We start from the raw sequence: 25,287 nt of genomic DNA on the forward strand, positions 1-25,287 counted from the left end.
AGAAACTATATTATACAGATGGGCCCGACAATATAAAAATACATGTATATTTGGCTAAGAATTAGAAAGTAAAGTGTTAGGGTGGTGGCATTATACATTTGTTTTTCAAATTTTACTTTAGAATTTTATCTATATCTTATTTTTAATTACCATCAATACTTTTTTAAGACCACAGAAAATCTCTGAAGGAGATCCTAATGTTCTCCTCAATGAAAAGGCTATGTTGACATGAAGCACTACACTGAGTGGCCAGATTACTATGATCTCTGAATGCTTAATATTCTGGCCACTCAGTGTATGTATATGTGTGTGTGTGTGTGTGTGTGTGTGTGTGTGTGTGTATATATATATTAGAGGCCTGGTGCATGAATTCATGCATGAGTGGGGTCCAGCCAGCCTGGCCAGGGGGAGAGAACATAGGCGGTTGGCCTGCCTTCCTGCTGGTCAAACTCCTGGTTGAGGGGACAATTTTCATATTAACCTTTTATTATATAGGATATACACTGAGTGACCAGATTATTATGTGTTCAGAGATCATAATAATCTGGCCACTCAGTGTAGATAAACTTCTCTGGCCACTTATTTTTCCTCCACAGCCTCATGGCATCTGAACACTGAACAGTTGATAAATTCAACAAAAGATCATATTAATAAATAATTTGATGATTAAAACAAATGGAATAGTTGGAAGAACCATGTGCAGTTGTTAACTGTATTTTAATCAGATCAATAACTTCTATTTGACAATGTGCCTAGAAGAGATCAATCAGAGTGGCAATCAGATGGGCCTTAGTCACGGTGACCGGGCAGGCAGGACTGTTGCAAAGAATTAATCACTAACCTGTGCCTCTTCCTGTTGCTTCTTAAGTTGCTCCAACATTGCTTTGAATTCAGCCTCTTTCTGCTCTGCCTCCTCCAGTGTTGCCTGATTCTGCTCTTCATAAGCCATGGCCACCACAGCCAAGATCAAGTTCACCAAATAGAAAGACCCCACAAAGATGACCAAGACGAAGAAGATCATGTACGTTTTCCCAGCTGCTCGTAATGTCTGCAAAGATAAAGACCATTCAGAGTCACTTGCATGAACAGAACCAGGCTGAAAGCGACCATGGGCTAATGCTCCCCTGGAGGGGCACTAGTGCGTTGTGGACGGACCGTTCTTCACTGAGTGGCACTTCTTCACATGGCAAAGCATGCCCCAGGGCCGAGGGTCTCCGCATCCTCAACTCACAGTAAACGTCAGTGGTACCTCCCATTCACTGTGGCCATAAAAGCCCTCTTCCATTTCCCCGAACTCCTAATATATTCCTCTCATAGCATTTTTTCTAATAGAAAAAAAAAAAATGCTCTGGGCTAAGAATTATATTTGACTTTGTCAGTTGGTTCTAAAACAAACATAAGAAAAGAATACAAGACTTTCGCTCATTTACCCACAGGCCCTCGAAGAGTATTAACAGACAAATCCCATCTCTGGGATCCGGTCCAAGTCACAGGAAGTTTCCATCTTGAGTGACATTCTTCCTTATCCCTCTGTAATAGGATGGGTTTTTAATGAGCATAAGACATAAAGGATGATGGGGGAAGAAAAAGGCAGAAGGATCCTAGGACTATTCCTTTCACTAGCAGTGAGCAATCAGACATCAAAGAATGACTGGGTTTTATGTGACCTATATGTGACCCATTATTGCTTAGTTTTCATCTTTCTTCTTTTCAACTACAAATATTCAAATGAAATTTAACATCAATCATAAATACTGCATAAGAAAGAGGTGAACTGAGGGAACTTAGGCTGTACAACATTAAGTACGAATTCCTCAGGCGATCTCAATGAGAAGCTCCTCTTAGAGGTTCCTCCATGCCTGAGGGAACACAGTTCTCATTGTCAAACTAAATGGTGCCATCCAAGACCAAAGTCAAACAGATGACAATGGATTAGCACAGAATTTCTAAGCTGGAAGACCCTGTGCAATTACCTAGGCTAACTTCTCCATCGGAACCAGCGACGTTAAATGACTTGCCAGTCACCAACGCAGCCCAATAGAATGGGACTGACCTTTTTCTTTTTTTAAAACTGTCACAACCTGCTTAAACAAGTCCAAATATGTTACAAATCCCCAAAACATTGATATATTTAGACTCCAACGTCCTTGTGGATAGAAATCTCATCTTTATTATGTCTAGAACAGTGCCTTGCACAATACGTTTAATTAATACTTCTTAAAAAGATGCCATAAACCCCAAAATCCAAAAGTAGCAATACTGCCGATGGTTTGGTGGAACAATAAGAAGTAGGAAGAGACAGCAGATTCTCAGGCCAGGCAAGAGGCTGTGAGCCTCTACAGCTATGCATGACTGAGCATTAAAGAAACAGGACAGGAGCTGAAAGAATTCACTTAACTTTATAGAACAGAGAAATAACATCCTAAGGTGATTGTATGATGTCTTCACTAAAGGTCTCTTACATAGAATGTGCCCAACCCCACATAGCCTCATGCAAACATTATCACAAACAAACAAACAAACAAACAAACAAACAAAAAAACCAAAACAAACTAACAGAGGTAGCACTTGAAAAAGAGGAATTACTTACCAATTGGTATAAGTTTTCCCAATAGTCCTGGGTCATAAGGCGAAACAAGGCCAAGAAGGCCCAGCTGAACGTGTCAAAGCTTGTGTAACCATAGTTGGGATTCCTTCCTGCTTTCATGCACTGGTATCCCTCTGGGCATTGCCTGAGGAAAGAAAGGGAAGCGCAGGGCTTTTCAACAGTCCCCTAAGTCATCTCTGTGACCTTGGAGACAATAAATAACCATCTATAGAGCCAGGCCAACAAATGGGAATTTTAAAAAAGAAGAAAGAGAAGGAGGAGAGAAACAAAGTAGTCAGGTCAATTTTTAAAGAAAAAAATTGTTAGCCCCAAAATGTTAGCTCCAATTAGGGCCTACTACATGAGCACAAAGAACAGTGAAAACATTGTCTGTTTTATCGGAAACCTTATTTTAAGGGAGGAGAGTAACATTAGGTGCGCGACTTACCCGGCGTCAGAACTGTTCCCACAGAGCAGAGGTTCTAGCATCCCAGGAACTGTGTAAAAATTTGCTAGAAGAGTTTGAAGAGGCAGGAAATGAACAAGGCAGATTAAAGTGAACGAGAGAATAAGGTTACACTGTCCCTAACTAGTCCCAGCAGAAAGAGTTATTGATTTTCGGCTCATATAAATATTTTCTTACAGCCATGAAACCTGATAAGAATTCTTTCCCATAATTTTCCTATTTGTATTTAAAAATTAAAAGTGCTACCATAAAGCCCTTAATGCATGTTCTTTTTCCAGACATCCAACTTCCACTCCTACTTCAAATCTACATGCCAGGTTCCAGTACCCAACTCCAAGGGGTTTACGAGGGTTTTCTAAGCTGGAATATGTTTATATGGCTTTATCCTCTGTCCTTATATCTTCTCTTTACCACAGTTAAACTAGAAACCCTCACTGATCACCAGTTATCATGTCCTATATTAGATGGAAGGCATGTTTCCTTTAAATTTTATGTGTCCCTAAAATCCCCTCTGCAACATTTTCTTTCGGCTACTTAATTGCCTTTATTTCCTCAAGAGTGACTAATAGTGATATTGTTAACTTTTCCCCATCATTTCATAGAAGTATTACTACACCTAATGTTCCTTAAAGTGCTTTGATTCCTGAAATGAAATGATTAAAATTCCTTCACTATAATAGGATCAAATGATGTTTTAGAAATTACCTGACTCCCTAGACCAGATTAATTACTGAGATCTTGCAGTATTAAGAATGCTTAAGAGGTATATTCTAGACCTGTAATTGGCAAACTGTGACTCGTGAGCCACATGCGGCTCTTTGGCCCCTTGAGTGTGGCTCTTCCACAAAATACCACGGCCTGGGCGAGTCTCTTTTGAAGAAGTGGCGTTAGGAGAAGTTTGTTTAAGTTTAAAAAATTTGGCTCTCAAAAGAAATTTCAATTATACTGTTGATAGTTGGCTCTGTTGACTAATGAGTTTGCTGACCACTGTCCTAGATCAAATGTTTAAATATCTCAGGCAACCCAATTAGGGGAAAAAAGAATTTCTATCAAGCTACTGAGCCTGATTTTCAAAACACAAGTTTAAGAGGACACGTGGCAAAGCTACAGTCTCACGTTGGTTTTACAGGAGAGGAGTGGGGGTGTGTGTGTGTGGGGGGAGCTTCTGAGCACAACCCCACCTCCAGGAAGGGAAGTGCCTCCCAGAGCTCCCTCCGGCCACACTGGCCTCCTGCCTGGCCCAGCGACCTTTCTGAAGGCCGGGGTGGCTTCTGGCTGTGCAAACCAGACACACGTTTCCCTTTCAGAGAGGGGCCACCTACTTATGTTGTTGATATACTCGTCCCAGTCGAAGCCCTTGGTGCCGTTCTCCAGGTAGCTCTCATTGAAGTTGATGGGCCACACCACGCACTTGTTCCGCAGGTTCCCCATGAACAGCTGCAGCCCGATCAGGGCGAACACACTCAGGCAGAACACTGTCAGGATCATCACATCCGACAGCTTCTTCACGGACTGGATGAGGGCTCCCACGATGGTCTTCAGGCCTGAGGAGACAGAAGCCCAGAGTCAGAGCCACCCCACAGCCCTCCCCGCCTCCCCCAACCCCCTCCTGAGCTACCGGCGCCCACTCCCCTCCACAGCACCACCCTGGAAACAAGGCCATTTGGTCTTTTATGTCATGAGAATAACATTGGGTCAGCAACATCGCCACTTCCTCCAGAAGGACCAATTTTTAAGCCACTCACTTTTAAAAAGAAAAGTTCCTTCTCCAACATGTGGCTCTTTTCTGCCCGGAAGCACTTTCCTGTCTTTGCTTCTCAGCAACTAAACGAGTCAAGCTTTCACTGACTCGGGATCTTCATATCTGCTCGTCCCTTTTTGCCTGGAACACTTCCTTCCGCTCCCCTGTCCTACCTGCCTGACTCCTGCTCATCCTTCTGGTCTCAACTGAAATACCAATCCCCTACCCCCCCCCCCCCCCAAACCTTCCCTGACAACTCTTCTCCCTCCCCCATTGTTATTAGTATTTTAATAGCACCGTATGCTCTCCTCTGTAGCTTCTATCGTGGTTATAACTAAGTGCATCAGCTTTTTTCACAGCTGTATCTATTCTTCCTAGAACACAGCGGGTACTTGGTAAATATTAGCTGAATAAACAAATGGAAAAACCCGGAATTGAGGAGGCTTGCGGGTTGGAAATCGGATTACTGGAAGCTTGACAGCCAGTAGGTGAGAAGGTGCAATAATATTTCCCCAAGAGCTCTGGAAATGCTAATGTGTTGGAAGGGTTAATTATTAGCAATCGAGTATTTATGGTTTGTCTTTCCATTTAAAAACACACCTTTTCTATATTACATATATGCCCTGTTTTCTACAACTGAACTTTTACTGTTCTACGTTAAAAACAAAATAAAAAAATATGTAATCCACTTGAATCTGAGGTTTAAATGCAAGCTACTGGTTTAAGTTTGAATCTGCAGGCAGATTTCTTAATTACACAGGAAGAGATCAGTGACTGGAGACAGAAAAATATGGTTGTGGGTTCATGAGGTTTGGGTCAAAAGTGGGTCTGCATGGCTCTTCTGGGCTTAACCAAGTGATACCTTTTACTTCTATGACCTGAGCAAAATAACCAGCCTCTTGGAATGTCATACTTTTCATCATTAAAGTGGGGATAATTCTGGTTGAGTATCAGAGGGCTCTTGTGAGGATTAAGCATGATTCATATAAGCACTTAACACACCACCTGGTGCACAGTAAATGACTCAAATGTTAACCATTTTTGTCTGAACCTCAGTTTACTCATCTATAAAAATGCATTTATCATACCAACCTCATTGGGTTGTTGTGAGGTTTACATTAAGATAATGAATGCAAAATATCAAGTACCTGGTACTTAACACCCGTTAGCCATCACTATTATACATATGCTGCCCTCCTCAAAGAGATAGGATTGTGATAATGACACTGTATGGCTAACCTCATATGATGATGATCTAATAACTAGGTGATATGAACATGACTCTTCTTTTTCAAGAAACTACCTAGAATTTTCGAAGTTCAGTCAAATGGGATTTTCTGAGTCCAACAGTAGTAATGGGCATGGCACAAACAGGCACTTAGTATGTTTTTATTGAAAGGTTAAATTAATGAGAACTTTTTTTTCTCACACTGATATCCTGAAAGGGATCTAAGAGAAGTTAAAGGAGGGGGGAGAAAGGCAAGAGTCAGACCGTAGAGATGCAGAGTGTAGACCCCTGTGCATTCTTATAGAGTGGGCCTTCCATGTTGCCACCAAAGAGGCCGGAGAGAAGCTGCCTGGGCTCCAGGACACAAGGCGTTTCTAACCTGACTCCTTTTCCCAGGCTGTGCAGAGACAGCAGCAGACAGGGAATCAGAAAGCAGGAATTCTCATCCTGGCTCAGCTACTGCTTATGACCCACTGTGTTTCAGAACAAGTTTAAGTCACTTCTCAGTCTCCTTTCCTCACACACAGAATGTGGACAAACACAGGAAGCCATGGGCACTGGAAGAGAAGCTGAGGAATCTGCTCTAAAAGTCTTTTAAAACAAGTCAGAGACATTTGTTTGAGACTAAGTAGTTGGAATTTCAATCTTATATTCCGAAGGCCCTGGGAAATTATATCACAATCACAGAGCTAAGTAAGATGGTATTGGTGGTATAAAATAGAAGGCAGCCATAGAGAAGTAAAAATCATTCCAGTATTATGGAACTTATTTCCTTAAGTTTCTGAGGAATAGAAAAGTCCTTCATTTTATTTGGCTGGATAGGGGCAGGTCTATACTGGGTCAATAATTCAAGTCTGGGCCCCTAAAATTATACAGTTCTGTTTTCAGAGTCAAAGACTGATTTCAAAAAAGTACAGTTGAACAGGTCTCTGAAGAATGTTTATAAAGTTTCTTTTCTTGGGCTTCTTTATAGAGTTTCTATTCAGCCACTTCTCCTGAATGGTTCAGACAATCACCTATCGGAACACCAGATGATTGTGCAAGACCTTTTCTATTTCTACTTTAAATAAATTGAGAGCCTGTCTGGTGTGGCTCAGTGGTTGAGGTCCTCAGTTCCATTCCTGGTCAGGGCACATGCCCGAGTTGCGGGCTTGATCTCCAGGGGAGAGGGGCGTGCAAGGGCAGCTGATTCTCTCTCATCATTGATGTTTCTATCTCTCCCTTCCTCTCTAAAATCAATAAAAATGTATTTTTAAAAATTCTTCAAGTGTTTTACTTGAAAATTTAAGGCATAGATCAACTTCTTGGTGGGAGTTCTTTCAGCTTACGTTTGAAGTCGAAGCTTAGATTGGAAATTGTATTCAACTATTTATACTTCAGAAGGGTTAAGAGAAACAAATCTTAATTAAGCCAGAATAATCATAACTAAATAACATTACCTATGGCCACCTAAAAAGTTTATTATCAAAGATTCTCACCCAGATTGCTAGGAGAAAATTAGAAGAAGCTACAGGAAGAAGAAAGGTGGTGTAGCTTAATGCCTGGGGGTCAAGGTTGGCACTCGATTGCATAGCAATGTTAAATATAAATGTCACTATATTGCACAACGCTCTCAGCCAAGATTCTTTTTCCTTTCATTAGGGTTGATAATTGCAAACAACCATGTTTGCGGACATCAATGCCAACTTATGGAAATGACGCCACCAATGCATTTCTTAAACTCTTGACAGCAGTGGCTGCCATTACTCGTAAGTACAGCCAAGCAAAAATGCTCCCTGATACCACCAACACAGGCCAATAAAGGTGAGCAGCTGCTGGTAGAACCCCTCACCTGGTATGTAGGAGAATGGAGACTGGCACTGCCCTGTCTGCGAAGACAAGTTGTCTTGCTTCTTCCATTGGCTCACTCACCAGAACAAGCAAGATACCGACTGAAAATGATTATCCAAAACAGAGCAGAATGCTCCTTCAAATGACTCCTACACAACAGAGTGTGCAACAGCAGCCATGTGGGGGCAAATTGGACAGCAAGAACTCTTGGAAAAGGCTAGCATTAACTAGCACTGGGATGTCTGAGCAGAGCAGTTACTACATCTACATTTATTATAGATCAAGGAAAGACAACTAGACCCAATGCACAGAAAGGTTCGCACCTGAGAAGAAGTCAGATGTTTAATGAATTCCGAGAAGTAGGTGAAGCCACCCAATCCCTTAAGCAAATGAACAAAGCCTGATGATGTCTCGTCCAGGGAAACCAGCCATGCATATTGGGACCAAAAACCTCCACCATGGCAATGCCAGACGACAAATGAAGTACATTTATATTTCCCAGTTTGTGGCGCAGGCTGAGAAATCTAACTGGTCTGAAGTAACGTGTGCTAATTGTCCTACAAAGTTCACACTGGAACAGGCCTCAGCAGCAACAGGCAGCAGCTGCTCGCCCTGGGGAAAGAAAAGTCCCCAATTCCCAAGGTCTGGTTTGGCCCAGACAAGTGCTGGGAGTAAATCACTCAGGTCAACATTGCTGCTGCAGATTAAATCCTCACAAGGATAGTTCTCGAAGGTTCTTCAGTCTAAAGTAATTTGGGAGAGGTTTGGGGGCCACAGATTTATTTACTTGAGACCAGATTCAAATCACAAAGTCTGACAAAACTAAACTAGCTCTCAAAGGTAGGTCCAGCGGGACCCCATGTGTCTTCAAAGTTTTTCCAGTTAGCACACTGTGTTAAACTTTTTTAAAAAATTGATTTCAGAGAGGAAGGAGAGGGAGAGAGAGATAGAAACATCAATGATGAGAGAATCATTAATTGGCTACTTCCTGCACGCCCCACCCCGGGGACTGAACCCGCATCCTGGGTATGTGCCCTGACTAGGAATCAAACCGTGATCTCTTGGTTCACTGGTTGATGAGCCACGCGGGTGGGGCCACTGTGTTAAACTTTAGTTACCTTTTCTGAGAATGCAATGTGGATAAAGGAGAAATATAAAAGCAACTGGATTTAATAACTAGAATATTTTAAGAGAAACAATGAGCCTAAACAGAGTCTTAAAACACTTTCTATCTCCCTTCACTAGGAATTGGCATATTCATAATGTATACATTTAAAGAAAATGCTTTCTTAAATGCAAATTTGGGTTGGGAAGGAGAAGGCCCATCATTCTCCCTGCTTCTTCTTATCTGACCCCCCAGTTAAAAGAGAAAGTCACAGAAATGAAAGCAGAAAAATAAAAAACCCAAGAGAAAATTAATCAAGAAATCGCAACTTTGAAGAGAACCGATGCTGACGAAGAGAGAGGTTGAAGTGCTTTGGTGGAGCCATTCAGTGGTGGAAGTGAAAAGGAAGTGGTGCGTGGGGCCCTCCGGCCGGTCTCACTCACACCGTTAGGTGAGGGATACTCCCTAAGAAAAACCCGAGGCGCCTGCTTTGAGATTCCACCCTACCACTGGGCCTGCCCGTCCTACACACACAGTCAAAGCATGCAGAAGACGAAACTTCTAACAAAGTCACTAAGAATTTTTGTATGCAGTTCCTCGATAAATATAAACTGAAAACTAAGTTTTAAGACATCTGACTTTCTACACAGAAGACTTAAATATCAAGTTGAATCTGGAAAATTCCAGACCAAAAAAAAAAAAAAAAAAAAAAAAAAAGGACCTCCTTCTGTAAGATTTAGCACAGAGTTTGTGTGCACTGTTCTCCATGTCAAGACCTCTGAAGCAAAATGGAAACATGAATGACACATATCCAGGTCTCGAATTAGCATATAAAAGGGTCAAAATGTGGTTTGGGTCTTTTCTAAGTTAAAAGGCAGCTCCAAATCAAAGCTTCTCCTATACCCAAGGCTGGAGCTCACTAACGCACTGTACTCCCCAGTCTTCTGGGAGTCCCAGCAGCCCTGATGCAGGCTGAATATCTACCAAAGATGCTCCGAGGAAGGATAGCGCGGCCCAGGTGAGCCGGGTGAGTGCCCGGGGCCAGGGAAGACCCTCAGGAAGGGAACGGAGACTTGGGGAGCTTTGTGAGATCTTGCAGGCCCCTTGCCAGTTCTGTTGTTGATCGCACTTGTTTGTGACAGCTTTGGCAAAAACCTATAATCAAACTGGGAACAGGAAAAGGCAAAGGAAGCAATAATTCCACCGAAGTGGTCCATGACAAAACGTGATACGGAAAACAATAGTTCTTACTAAGAGAGAACTATAGCCCAGCTCTACAACAGCGGAGTTAAAAAGACTTAGATTTCCGATCTAGAGATGGCCCAGGGCTACTGACTCCTGCACTGGTGCTCCCACCGTGGGAGGAGACTCAGGTAACAGGCAGGTAGGAAGAGGACCACAGCCTCCATGGGAGAAAGTGGATCGGGCAAGTTCAGAACTTTACCTAGGATGGCAGAAGTATCTCTCGAGGGAGGCATCATTTACCAAAGAAGCACTTAACTCTGGATTTCTCTTACTAACTCTATGTAGAATGTGAAAAACAGAATTTAGGATTAGAAATCACACTCTAATTCAAGTATCAGTTATATCATTCACTGACAGAGAACTCTTATTGGCTTTATTATCCTTTAAAAGTTACCTTCCATACCAGTTAACCTCCCAAAGCCAGCTCATTTGGGGTGCTTCTAGAAATAAGAATTCAGAAGTCAATTTCAATCTGTGAAGCCGATGTCTAAATTTTGATACAAATCCTTTCTTCTTTATAATAACTGCTACTACTACAATCACTTATGGAGCACTGCTATGCACCAGAAACTGTGTTTATTTATATATAGCATACTGGAGTATTAAGGATGAATAATGTGACACCTGTCAAAAGCTATCTTGCAGTAATGCTGTGGTCAGAAATTAACCAGATAGCACAGAGACAGAAGCTAAAAGCTAGACCAGAGATAGCATCTGCTGCCCTAGTTAGTGAACAGAACACAGCTTTCCAATTTAATTCTGGAAGAGAAGTTCTGAGATCACAAGAACATAAAGAGACAGATGCCTTGTGGAATACGCTGGGGGAAGTGAGCAGAAACATGGGATCATATTTAAAAAGAGGCCAGAGGAGGAAAGAGACCAAAGGAAAAACAGAAGGAGTAAAGGCATGGTGCTCCAGATGCTTAAAAAAAAAAAAAAGACAAGGCCTGCCTATGGATCAGACCACTATCAATGAGGCTGCCTGAAGGATGAGCTGGACTTTCCATCAAATGGATTTAAAAGGCTAGAAACTAAACCTTGGAAAGCCAGGGATCGGTTTTGTTGTTTTGTCTTTGTTTTTGCCAAGAAGGAAATACTCCAACTGATACCCAAACTCTATTGATAAGGAGTAAGTTCCCATAGCTACAAATAAAGGAATTCATTTTTAGTAGGGCTCAATCACTGGCCCACTCATGGCCCAAATTCATAAATGGAGGAACGGGGTTTACCTGCCTTGGAGTTCTGGTTAAGCTACATTCTACATCTGTCCTCTCTAGGATTCAACCTTTGTGTTTCCCTCTAATACTGTGTATTTAGATAACGTTAAAAAGGGGAACAGAGAAATGTTTCTGAGCCAGCCACAAGGAGAAGAACCACGTGATACAGAAATCAGATGCCTCTGTTCTTCATGTCCCTGTTTATACAGAAGTGCAAAGGGAAGTCTGGTCTCTTGCCTGAAAACAACCCATCGGCAATAATATAGTCTTGACTTCTGCCATGTTACTGCCAGTGTATCCTAGGCTCACAAGACTAATGAAAACATCTTTCCTACTAGACATCCAGACTGCTCTTTAAGAGACAGTTCAATATTATCAGGTAGCAAGGATTTAAACTAAATTAAGGCATCTTAACCTGGGGCCCACATGTGGGTTTCAAGGGGGGTCTATGAATTTTGATCTGATTCTCAAAAGGATCCAAAACCTTCAAGGTTAAGGACTACTGAGTTAGGTCAACCAGGACCAAAAAGAAAAGCAACCTTTTAACCACTCACTGATTCCTTTCCTTTTTTCTCAAACTTATGTACTTTTTGCTAGCCCATACCTCCAGATGAATTTTATCTTACCTTTGATTTTTTTTTAACAGCATCTGCATGTGCTTCATTGGGATATATGTTTGAGAATGGTCTCTGACTATATGTCTAATGGTTCTTATTAATGAAACAGACATAGAAGGTGATTAACAGTAATTATTAAGGTTCAGTTCACTAACTCAAAGGTTCTTAAATCCTATATAATAAAAGCCTATTATGCTAAGTGTCTGGTCGACCAGTCAGCCGTTCAACCAATCAAAGTGTAATATGCTAATGATATGCCAAGGCCACACAACCACTCACTATGATGTGCACTGACCACCAGGGGGCAGATGCTCTGACCAGTAGTTCAGCTTGCTGCTGGGGCCCAGCTTATCCAGACTGAGCGAGATGAGCTGGATCCCTGGAGCTCTCCCAAGATCCCTCCCTAGCTGGCCCAACCTCCCATGTCCCTCCCCAGCCCCGATCCTGGTGGGCTCACTGGGCCTGGCCTGCACCCTCTTGCAATCCAGGACCCCTCAGGCGATGTCGGAGCGCCAGTTTCAGCCTGATCCCACAGGCCAGGCCAAGGGATCCCACCAGTGCACGAATTCATGCACTGGGTCTCCAGTTTGTCTAAAATACTGGACTAGTTAACTGGATAGGTCTCTCATGTGATTAAATGATCCCATTAACACAGTAACAATAAAAGTTCAATTCTTTGAGTAACATCCCATCAGCAAATCATGCGATAGGAAGCCTTGAAATCTAAGCGATGGAATGACGGTGAATGTTAAAATTACTGTAATTCCATGAGGCCAGAAAGCAAATGGTTTATATTCAAAGAGACAGCTTAGCTCTGTGACAATTTTCTCAATATTGTAAAATCCAAGTGGTTCTTAAGCACGTGCTTTTTCAGAAGCATGGATGGAATGGGGGCTGCATGCCTGGCAAGCACTGTCGGAGGAGGTGCCCGAAGGGCCATTCCAGCGGACGTCTCCAGGTAAAAACATGCGGAATGCAAGGCCATATTGAATGTGCTGACACCGGTTTAGAATGTGGTGGACAAAATGAATGGCGGGAAAAGAGGAGATGAGGCAAAGCCAGCCTGTGTTTAAATTTTCTCACCTGGAATTACAGAGATAGTTTTCAAAGCTCGGAGAACCCTGAACGTTCTCAGCGCTGAGACATTGCCCAGGTCCACAAACTCTGTCACATATCTGTAGTAAGGGAGGTCACACACAGACACAAATGACAAACACAGGCACAAACACAAACACCAAAGGAAGAAAACAAAACCACAACAAAACAAAAAGTACAATACGTCACGTCAGGGCCCTAACCCAACACCTAACACCAACCCCGGGCCATCTTACCTGGGATTACCGAAATAGTTTTCAAAGCCCTCAGTACCCTGAAAGTGCGTAGAGCTGAAACATTGCCTAGGTTTACAAACTCTGTTATATACCTGCAGAATCAAACCAAAGTTAACTTGTAATGGTGCCACCGGGCGAGGGTTTGAGAATGGGGGGGAAGAAAGGGTTATACACAAGCTATGATTTCTTTTTTTTTTTCCTTGAAAAAGAAAAGTTTCAACATATAAACATTTAAGGAACAGTTTTGTTTTTAAATGGGCAAGGAGAATTTAAAAGTATATTTGAAAGAATGGATACAACCAGGAGATTCCTGGAGTTTTACTCTCTTAATCAGTGTTGTGATATGCGGGTCTGAGTCAGAATGATCATTCTCGGGCCAATCACTTGAGGCCAGGAGGTAACAAAGTCTTATGTCCCATGTTTTGTGAACAATTTCTTAGGAAAAGGAGACAAATTTTTGTAGCAGGAGCCCCACAAAACTAAATATACATTAAAATAACTCTTTAGCTGACAATGGCAAAAATGCCTAAGTGTCTGTATATATGACTTATCCAAAAGCTGTTTGCATATCTTTGCAGTTATGCCTACAGATGAAGCTTCAGCCTATGACATACAAAAGCAGGGCTCAGGAAAATCCAGATCATGAGATCAGAGCAGATATTATACTAAATGCCCATTTTATCACCAGTTCTGTGCCAAGCAAGGACACTTAAATTTCAAATGAGCACAAATGTGTTCATTTTCATAATGCTGGAAAGCTAGAAATTCAAAGTTCTAGAAAGTCAAAGTTCCAGTTACAAATATTTGATGCATATCGTTTACTCACATTTTACAGAGGAAATACATCTTTCCATCTGATGCTCAGACCCAGACGTACACTCAGTCTTGTACACATCTGCATGCACACAGCAGAGCTCACATACAATCTATCCAACAGTCTATTCCCTCTACCAAACCTTCAAGCACTTTCCCAGCCTGGAAGTAAAGTCTGCTGTCACTCTCCTACCATCAGCCAAGTTCCCCAGGTGTACGTTTTCATTGTTATAACAACAGAAATCACTAAGAGCACGAGCATACCGAATGGAGCTACGTTGTTCTCTAGCAATCGTTTGAAGTTCTGGTATTTCTTTAGGAATCAACCAGTTTGGATAGATCTTGGCTCATGTTGTGATTCTGAAATGTGCCCTGAAGTCTATAACATCTGGCTAGCCTCATGAAATTAAATGTGATAAAATACACCTAGGACACTGATTTTCAGTTTAAGACTTGCACCTATAAAATTTCAAGTCTTCACCAAGGCACACTAATGCTAAATGTGTAATAATCCTCAGTCAGTATTATGTGGGGAAAGAAAACCCGAGAGAGCATTATTAGGAAATCACTTTCTACTTTCCTTCCCAGCTGTAAGCCTCTGCTTACCTTCTCCCATATAAACCTGCTGTCACTGCCTGAACAGAGTCCCTCACAAGAAAGAATCATAAGCATAAACCCATTTGGCCTTGCAGAGTTATCCCTTAATTCCTCATACAGCTCTGCCCACAAACTCACACTTACACTCTCAGACAAACACCCAGGCACACAACCACCCACAATTGCACCCAGAACACCAAAAAAGTAAGCAGAGAACTTACGCCATCATGATGACACTGAAATCTAACCAGTTCCATGGATCCCGTAAAAAGGTAAAGCCATCTATGCAGAAACCTCTTGCAATGATTTTAACTAGTGATTCAAATGTATAAATCCCTGTGAACGTGTACCTGTCAAAGAGATGGATAGCTTGAGGCAACTTCTGAACAGACAGAAAGGACACACAAATCTTTTAAGATAATAAATATACTTGCCTCGGTGTGGCTTCAACCAACAGAGACAAAACAAAAAGGACATAGCCAATGGCAGCAAAACAGAAGCGAGGAAGAGAAAGGAACTGAAACACACAGATCAAGAACTTTGGAATTTTGTACCGTACCGGGTCTTGACAGGTATCCCAGATATATAACTCTGGACTGCCATCTGTATGGGATCACTTCAAATCAGGGGAGGCAGCCCCAGAGCTATTTTTAACTTTAAACAAGTCAAAATGAAGGGGAAAATAATATTGTAGAAGAAGGTAGTATTGTCGGGAGCGGAGGGTAGAAGATGGTGATGTGGCAACAAGTCAAAGGCACCAGCTAGCACAGAAAACGCTGGAGGTGAGGGGTTGGAACTTCCAGAGCCTCTCTCTTTACAGAGTTGACTACTGACAGTTCCTAAATCACCCTTCTCTGTGAAACAAAAAGTAGGCAATGAACTATTTCCCCCCCTTGATGGATAAACTGTGGCAAAGCAAGATTCAGTGACTAAAAATGAACCAGACAAGCAGTAAAATAAACAAACGAGCTACTTACTCCACATTCTTCGACCAGTCGGGAGGGTTACTAAAAGTCATGAATACACAGTTGGTCAAAATAGTGCACATAATGATCATGCTAAATACTGTAGAGAAGAGTCAAGGGAGAATGCACAAAATTGGAAAAGACACAAAGTCTGACCACTTTAGTTTTCTCTCAAAAGAAGAAACACGCTGCACATTGGGTATCGTTGAGACCTCAGTCAGTGACCTGAAAGAAGGCAAAGCACAGAGGCGGAGGAAAAGGCGAGGTGGTAATGAAAACGGTGGTCACCACAAAATTCCACGGGGTGTATACACACCTGACCAGAGAGTCACGAATGAACACAGCAGAGCGTCCACGCGCTTTCAAAAAGGCTGTCCTTATGCCGCTCCTTTTGGATAAAACATTTCCTCTCTTAGCACTTTTACCTCAAGTATGGAATAAGCCCCTAAATACCTTTGTGCACAGTAACCAAAAACAGTCTGCCAGACTCCAAGGTCACTGGGTGAGAAGATAAATTACATTTAATCTGTATTACTCAGCACTCATTTATCGTTAGCTACCTTGCATAACTAATTATTTAAAAATCTACATGTAATTAAGGGTTCACTTCCCCTCTAGTCCTCCAAAGAGCTGAACTACTCTTGGGGGGCAAGGCAATAGCCAATGTGTCCTGAATCTGTCCACTTTGGGAAATCCCTTGTGCCGTTTTGGGTAAGGATTTCAGGGGCATCCACACCGTCATACGCCTGAGAACTAGGCAAAGGGGCAAATTCATCTGGTCATTCTGGAAGATGCTTATGGAGAGTAAAGTACTTGGTCGCCGTTTCAGCTTCATTCACTACCTTTCTCAGCCCTTTCCGTTCCTGCCTACTGAGACAAATTAAGCTGCGTTAGGTCAGCATGCGTTTCTCAAACACACACTGTCACTTCAGCAAGCACAGGAGCCGCATCTCCTTTGTTGCTAATTCACTCTCTCTTGCTAATGGCTTTCACCATCTTCATTCTACTACTGAGGTTTTAAAAAGAAAACATACTTTGCATAGCTGGAATTTATTCACTACAACTGGATTTCCCCCCCCCCCACCCCCCCAGGGAATAATAAATAACATGTTCTGGTTAGAAGAGAAAAAACACTCCCCATCTCCTGATAATAAAAAGGGAAGCCGTACCAGTGTTGTGATTTATTTATTTGTAAGCCTTCGGATTTCAGAACTATGTTGCTTATAATCCACGTGCTGCTTACATGCCTGTGAGGCCCCTTGTTCAGGCCGGACGGCAGGTTTCTGTGGGAGAGGGTGAGCGGGGGCTCGCGGCTGGGAGAGGAAGTGGGGAGTGATTTCCCAGCGACACTCGCTCACGTTTTCCTCGCCCTCACAGCACTGACCACGGTTTGCACAATGATCACGAAGGTGCCTCATGGAAGACTGGACATTTCATAGGAGCAAATCTTACACTGAAAATCAGTTTCCTGGGTGTATTTCGGAAGCAGGGTGCTAAATTCTTGCGAGTTAATGAAATGTGGTGAAAGCACTTGGCAAACCAATTTACCAAGTTGCAAGTCAGGCCACATGAGTAAATGGGCAGTTTCTGTTTTAGGGGAGTAAAAATACCAGAAAAGATTCCTATCAATCCTGCATCTAAATCTAAACCTCTGTGCCAGGGAGGCCATTTAACCTGGAGAAACTATCTCAGATACTTTCTAAGCTCACTGTTCAAAAACTAAAAAATAGCCAAGGCAGGCCTCTAAAGCATTCATTCAACTATTTGTAATTCTAATATTATTGGACTTTAATACATTAAAAACCTGAATAATCTGCTTCAGGGTGAAATTACTAAAGTCGGAGCACTTTAAAAAGCAAGACTTTAGCCGAAACCGGTTTGGCTCAGTGGTAGAGCGTCATTCTGCGGACTGAAAGGTCCCAGGTTCAATTCCAGTCAAGGGCATGTACATTGGTTGTGGGCACATCCCCAGTAGGGGGTGTACAAGAGGCAGCTGGTCGATGTTTCTCTCTCATGGACGTTTTTAGCTCTCTATCTCTCTCCCTTCCTCTCTGTAAAAAAATCAATAAAATATTACTAAAAAAAAAAAAGTAAGACTTTAGTAAAAGGTTACCTACTATTTGTCCTAAATCAGGGGGACCTTCTTCTGCCAAGAGTCATTTGGATATTTTATAGCACATCCACGGGCTGTACAAAATTATCAGCTTAAAAATTAGCCGCTATATTTAAGTCAAACGTTTAATTAACTCACCCCTGATGCCTTGGCCGGTCCAGGCCAAATGATTTCGAGGGCCTTACACGGCCCTCAGGCTGGACATTCCCCACCCTGCTTTAAATGATACCAACACCATTCCAGTGTCATCCTAAGAAGAGAAGAATTTGCAGAAGCTCACCGTTCAGAATTTGGCAGACGGTCCCTTCTAAACCTCTGATTCGCGGGACAGTCAATGACACTGGATAAAATACTTAACTTGATAAAATACTTAACATATAACTCAGTTGTCACAATTCACCAATTTATACCAGAGACCATGCAATTGCTACCCTCGCCCCACATTTTCAGAAAAGGATATGAATGTATCAAAATTTTAATAGCTATTCTTCTTATCAGGTTAAAAGGACTTAAAATATACAAGGCAGGCGTGGCACTAAATCTGAAGAGAGTTTTCCCTCTGTTTAATACTACAAAGGTCTGTGGAGAAAGAAAAAGAGAAATCATTAAAGCATTGGAATTAATCACCACACAAGACAACATTTTTAAAGCAAGAAATAACTCAAATGTACTTATAATTTTTACTTCCCATTTTGGTTTCTGAGGCAAGGAACCTTAAGGCAATACCCCTCTTTCCCTAATTTCCACGCTCCCCGCCCCAACCCGAAGCCCTAAGCCCTGTCCCAGATAATATTACAAATAGATGGCACTATTTTAGCAGTTTTACAGAACAAATGTCTCAGAAGCAAGACATTTGAACTATATACCTAAGCTATCTATGCCATCTCTGAACAAGATACTGAAGTTCATTAATTTAGGATTCACTGAGTGCCTCCTATGTGCCATGCAATATTCTAGGTGCTTAGAAAACACCAGTGAACAAGGCTACCTTGGCTGGGAAGCTTATATTCCAAAGGGGAAGACAAACAATAAATTAAAAAACATAACAAAAGAGTAAATTATACTGAATGTGTTATGCAATGGAAAAAAGAGAATGTTGGGATAAGAAGGGTGAATGTGGAGGTGGTTTTAAAGGAGGTGGTCAGGGTAAGCCAACTGAGAAGAGAGATTGGATAAAAGACTTGCAGGAAGTGAGAAAAGCTCTTCACTCACCAATATTTACCTACCAAGTCTGCTCCATCTGGCTTTTAAGAGCCTCCATTATCAGCCTTGCCAAAACCTCTCAGCCACATTTCTCTGTACGAATCTTCCTGTCTTGCCAAACTAGTCCACGTTACAAATTCATGGCTTCGGCCTTTGCTCACATTGCTCATCCTACCCAGAATGCCTTTTCTTATATCATTAATTCAATTCAATTAAAAACGATCTTGAGCATCTATTTTGTGCCCAGCATTGTGTCTAGGCTCCAGGGATACAAAACTGAGTAAAGCTGTACTTGTAGGAAAGACATAGGTGTGAACTAGTAATTATGATGCAGGGTAAATACAAAGTCCAGTAACAAAAATATGCCTAATGTATGACAAGCAGCAGAAGGAAGAGACTTTACCCCCTCGGATGGGGGGGGAATGACAGGGCGAGGAGTGAGCTGAGACATGGTCACAAAGGAAGGTAACTAACATTTGGAAGGTAAATAATAGTTAAAAGGATAAGTACAGATGAGGAGATATTAGTGGGTCAGCTATAGGGGGAAGGAATGACAAGGATCAGGAGTAGCATAGCATAGACAAAGGCACAGTAGCATATAACTGAGGGTTGTTTTCAGAAAACTGACAGGTGATTCAGTGTGATGGAAGATAAAATGGAGAAGGGGAGAACAGACTGTGAAACTGAAGAGAGAAGCTGGAACCTACTGTACCATGAGCACTTAAGGAGACAGGCCAATACATACCCCTAGCATTTCACTGTGTGAGTTAAAGAGCAAATGGTCAAATGCTAGACATTCTAGATAGTGCTTTTTATGTAAAGCAATACATGCACATATTTTTAAAAAAGAACAGAAGACTAAAAGTTCCCATCTCATTACTCAACGATAACCTTTGCTACTTGTATATCTTTTCAAAACATTTCTTTATAAATATAAGCACCTAGTTATAGCCTTAAAAAGACTTCCCTCTCTCTTTCCAATAGGATTATACTATAAATACCCTTCTGAACCTTACATTAAAAAAACGAACTCCCACACAGGAAAGTCCAGGACCAACCAGATGGCTTCACTGATAAATTCTATCGAATGTTTAAGGAAGAAAAATAATACCAATCCTTTGTAAACTATTCCAAAAAGTAGAAGAGAAGGACATCCTTCCCAATTCATTCTGTAGGGAGGGTATTACCTTGATACAAAACTGATAGAAATGACAAGAAATAAAAAGTACAGACTAATATCCCTTATAAATATAGATGCTAAAAGCCTCAACAAAATATCAGCAAACTGAATCCAGCAGCATATATAAGGATTATGTACCATGACCATGTGGAATTTACCTCAGAAATATAAAGATGTTATAAAATCAATCAATGTGATATAATAACATTAATAAAACAAAAGACAATAACCACATCATCATCTCAATAGATGCAGAAAAACCATGTGACAAAATACAACACTCTTTCATAATAAATAATACTCACCTAAAGAGAAATAGAAGGGAATTTCCTTAACTTAATAAAGGGCATCTATAAAAAATCCGCAGCCAGCATCATACTTAATAGTAAAACCCTGAAAGCTTTCTCCCTCTGATCAGGAATGAGACAAGGACGCCCACTTTCTCCACTTCTATTCAACATTATAAAATAGATGTTCTAGATAAGGCAATTAAGCAAGTAAAACTATTTCTAGTTCAGATGGAACAATCTTATATACAAAAAACCCTAAGGAATATGTGCACACAAAACTATTAGAGCTCATAAAAAAAGTTCAACAAGGTTTTAAGATACCAGATCAATATACAAAAATCAGTTGTATTTTTATATCAGCAATAAACAACCCCAAAATTAAGAAAGCTCCATTTATAATAGCCAGGAATAAATATAACAAAAAGAAGTATGATTTGACACAGAAAAACATAATTAAAAGGAATTAAGACCTAAGTGCATGGGAAGACATCTTTTCCTCATGTATTAGAAGACTTATTATTAAGATGACAATATTTCCCTAAATGATCTACAAATTCCATGCACTTCATATCAAAATCTCAACTGCCATTTTGGGCAGAAATTAACAGGCTGATCATAAAATTTCATATAGAAATGTAAGGGAACTGGAACAGTCAAAACAGTCTTGAAAAGTATGAACAAAGTTGAGGACTCATACTGCCCTATTTCAAAGCTTATTACAAAGCTACAGTATCCAAGATTAGTACAAACATAAGGATAGCCATATAGATCAATAGAATAGAATTGAGAGTCCAAAAATAAACCCTTATATCTACAGTCAATTGAATTTTTGACAGGAATGCCAAGATGATTCAAAGGGGAAAGAATAGTCTCTTCAATAAATGGACAACTAGGTAACCATATGCAAAAGAATGAATTTGGACCTCTACCTCATACCCTATGCAAAAATTAACTAAAATGGATCAATGACCTAAATAAATGTAAGAGCTAAAACTATAAAACTACTAGAAGAAAACAGAAGGTGTTTAGACAAGTGGTCGAGATGTGACACCAAAAGCACAAGCAACAACAAAAAAAACAAAACAAAGAGAGAAAGAGAGAAATTGGACTTCATCAAACTTCAAAACTATTGTGCAATAAATGGCACAATCAAGAAAGTGAAAAGACACCCCACAGGATGGGAGAAAATATTTGCAAATTATGTATCTAATAATGGTGTATCAGCCAGAATAAAGAACTTTTGTAACGCAACAGTAAAAGGACAAATAATCTGATTTTAAAGGGACAGAGGATTTGAATAGACATTTCTACAAATCAGAAAATACACACAGCAAATACACATATGAAAAAAATGGTCACTATAATTAGTCATTAAGAAAATGCAAATAAAATGACAATGAAATACTATTTCACACCGACTGGGATGATTATAATTGTTTTTAAAATGGAAACTAACAAGTACTGTCAAGGATTGAAGAACTTAGAACCCTTCTTTATAAACTACTGATAGGAATGTAAACTGATGCAGACACTTTGGAAAATAGTTTTGCAGTTCCTTCCTCAAAAGTTAAACACAGAGCTACGTATGACTCAGCAATCCTACTCCTAGGTGTAACTGAAAGCAGGTGTTCACATTAAAACTTACACATAAATATTCATAAAAGCGTTATTCAGAATACTTCAAAAGTGGAAATAACCCAAATGTCTGGCAACTGACAAATGGAAAAACCAAATGCAGTATATATAATAGAATAAGATTCAGTCTTTAAAAGGAATGAAGTTCTGATATATGTTATAATGTATGCTAAGTGAAATAAACCAGACACAAAAGGACAAATACTATATGATTCCATTTATATGAGGTAAGTGGAATAGGCAAATGCATAGAGACAGAAGTAGAAGAGACTTTACTAGGGGATGTGGGGTAAGGGAAATAGAGAGTTACTGCTTAATGGGTACAGAGTTTCTGTTTGGGATAACGAAAACGTTCTGGAAATGAACAGCGGTGACAGCTGTACAACATGGTGATATATTGAATACCAGCGAATTGTGCACTTAAGAATGGTAAATTTTGCCGAAACCGGTTTGGCTCAGTGGTAGAGCGTCGGTCTGAGGACTGAAGGGTCCCGGGTTCGATTCCGGTCAAGGGCATGTACATTGGTTGCGGGCACATCCCCAGTGGGGGGTGTGCAGGAGGCAGCTGGTCGATGTTTCTCTCTCATCAATGTTTCTAGATCTCTATCCCTCTCCCTTCCTCTCTGTAAAAAAATCAATAAAATATATATTTTTTAAAAAAAGGTAAATTTTGCCCGGCCGGTGTGCCTCAGTGGGTTGAGCATCATCCCACGCAACAAAAGGCTGCAGGCTCAATTTCTACTCGGCAAGGGCTGGACTGAGGTCCTGCTTTTTCTTTTTAAATCATCACCTGAGGACATGCTTAGAGAGAGGGAGGTGGCGGGAGACTTATCAATGTGAGAGAGAAATGTTGACCCGTTGCCTTCCACATGCTTCCTGACTGGGAATAAAACTCGCAGCCCAGGTATGTGCCCTGCCGGGGAATTGAACCTGCAACCTTTCGGTGCAACAATTGAGCCACTCTGGCCGGGCTGAGTTCCCCCTTTTTAAATGATACTTTAAATATTTCCAAGTATTCTGAGCTCTCCCTTTTCTGAACTCATTGTACTCGGAGTTTGTGACTTTCATTACTCTGCCAGCTTTTGTTTCTTTACCTTCCTTCCACGCCTGAAACCAGGTTTTAAGCTCTTCCTGGGCAGGAACCAATCTCACCTCTCGTCCCACAGTTCTAATACAACACTCAGCCCAGGAGTGCCCAGTAAACACTTGCTGGCAGACTGAAAACAAACTCCTTTCCTCTCTCCTTCTATTCCTCTCTTAATCCGGCAGAGTCCTGCCATCCTCTCCCCAACAGAGGAGCAGTGCTGGCATTGAGACTTGTTAGGTACGCTCCGTGTACCATCCCCATCGCACTGGCTGTGGTGGGGCTGCTGCAGGGACAGTGTGACCCTCTAAGCAAGAGGAAAGAACGGACATGGGGTTAGGCTAAACCAGTGTTCGGCAAACCGCTGCTTGCGAGTCACATGTGGCTCTTTGGCCCCTTGAGTGTGGCTCTTCCACAAAATACCACGTGTGGGCGCGCATGTACAGGGCGATTGAAACTTCGTGGCCCGTGCGCAGAAGTCGGTTTTCACCCAGAGCGAGTCTATTTTGAAGAAGTGGCGTTAGAACACTCAAGGGGCCAAAGAGCCGCATGTGGCTCGCGAGCCGCAGTTTGCCGACCCCTGGGTTAAACCAAGGGCTACGCTCTTGCCTCTTCCATACTTTGTCTTCCCAAAGGAACCAGGAGCCCGGGACTTTCCCGAAACCCCCTCTCTGAAGTACTTGTACTCCTCTGTGTTTCTATAGCAACTCCCTGTATGAAAATGGCAAGCTTTTTAAATAAGCTCTCCATAATATTCCTGTGAAGTATGGGTGCAGGAGGGATTATTATCCTCTATGCGTTTTACAAAAGCTCAGGAGAGGGACACCACCTATCAAAGGTCACGCCGCAAAAAGCAGTACATTATGCCAAGTTCAGAGCCTCTTTACAGCTTCTACCGTGCCAGATTGAGAGGCAATTTAGTGGCAATCTGGCAGAGGATAAGACTGGTGTGGGGGATGGGGTCTCTGGTGAGTGAGAAATGGGAGCCCCTGGGGTCCACGGCATAAAAGCCTGAGCAACAGTGAAAGCACTGGCCCGTGTCCCAGGATCCAAAAACCATCAGACCTTTGCAAAGTCACCGCCCGGCCTTAGGAGACAGGCAACGAGATTTAAAAGGCAATCTACCTGTGCCCTTTCTGTTTCTCTTGCCTTTTAGTTTGGCCGTGATGGAAAGAGAGGCCTAGAGGTACCAGGGAGGGTATTTCCTATCACAGAACCAGGCCTGCACAGTGCCTGGCAGAGAGCTGGTGCCCAATAAGTGCGGACTGGTCAATAAACAAATGCTTGTATGTCAAGGTGAGGAAAGAGAAGGAGAAGAAAAAGAAAAGGAAGGCACTAGGAAATTAAAATTGTTAGACCTTGCTTGAAGAAAAAAAACAGGTAGGAGGCAGCAAGGATGCTGAATCAGTACAGAGATGCGTTGGTAAGAAGGAGACCGGAGATCCTGAGGGAAACTAGGTTATGTTCAGTGAATTATTAAACTATGGTTTTGTTAAGGACATTTTATGTGGAAAGTAGAAACTTCATAATTAATTTGGGTATTCAATACTGCACATAGAATAAAAATAGTTTGTCATCATTCCTTTCCAATTATTTACATCTAGTATCTCTGACAAGTATAAAAACAGATCTCTTTCTGTTCAGATAGACTAGTACTACACCTCCTGAAATAAAGGTAAATCCTCTATACATAAAGTAGCAAGTTGCATTACAATAAAACATATATCATTGTTAAAATAATTAGATTTGCATATACTTATTTATATCTAATTTTTCATAACTGAATTTTTTGTATAAAGCAAGATGCTATTTGGACCAACACCAAGTACTCAAAGCTTAGAAATCTCCCTTCTTAATTCTGGTGCTTGCTGAGCTTGTATGAGAGACAGGACAGTATAAATCAGGGATCAGCAAATTTTTTTTTTGTAAAGGGTCAGAGAGTAAATATTCTAGGCTCTGTAGGCCATATAAATATGATAGGCTCTGTTACAACAACTCCACCTTGCCACTGTAGTGCAAAAGTAGCCACAGGTAACATGT

The 25,287-nt window shown here is 41.4% G+C and overlaps 1 protein-coding gene across 10 annotated transcripts in view; it reads right to left on the minus strand.

The window, feature by feature from the left end:
* Nucleotides 1-25,287, minus strand: part of SCN8A (sodium voltage-gated channel alpha subunit 8) — a 179,391-nt gene that overhangs the window by 79,413 nt on the left and 74,691 nt on the right. For 8 of the 10 annotated variants that reach the window (XR_014794460.1, XR_014794461.1, XM_084877342.1 and 5 more), the window contains exons 3-10: nt 18,315-18,434; nt 15,755-15,843; nt 14,999-15,127; nt 13,120-13,211; nt 4,376-4,597; nt 3,036-3,099; nt 2,591-2,732; nt 842-1,048 (exon numbers count right to left, since the gene is read on the minus strand). Coding sequence is in view for 8 of the 10 variants with exons in the window: in XM_084877342.1 (XP_084733468.1) it covers nt 842-1,048; nt 2,591-2,732; nt 3,036-3,099; nt 4,376-4,597; nt 13,120-13,211; nt 14,999-15,127; nt 15,755-15,843; nt 18,315-18,434 (1,065 nt within the window). In the remaining 2 variants the exon portion in view is untranslated. Of the gene's footprint in view, nt 1-841; nt 1,049-2,590; nt 2,733-3,035; nt 3,100-4,375; nt 4,598-13,119; nt 13,212-13,367; nt 13,460-14,998; nt 15,128-15,754; nt 15,844-18,314; nt 18,435-25,287 lie in introns of those variants that run through there. The other 2 variants (XM_084877344.1, XM_084877341.1) reach the window with 2 other exon arrangements.

Source organism: Pipistrellus hanaki (assembly GCF_964339955.1).
Source record: "Pipistrellus hanaki genome assembly, chromosome: 3".
Lineage (NCBI taxonomy): Eukaryota > Metazoa > Chordata > Mammalia > Chiroptera > Vespertilionidae > Pipistrellus > Pipistrellus hanaki.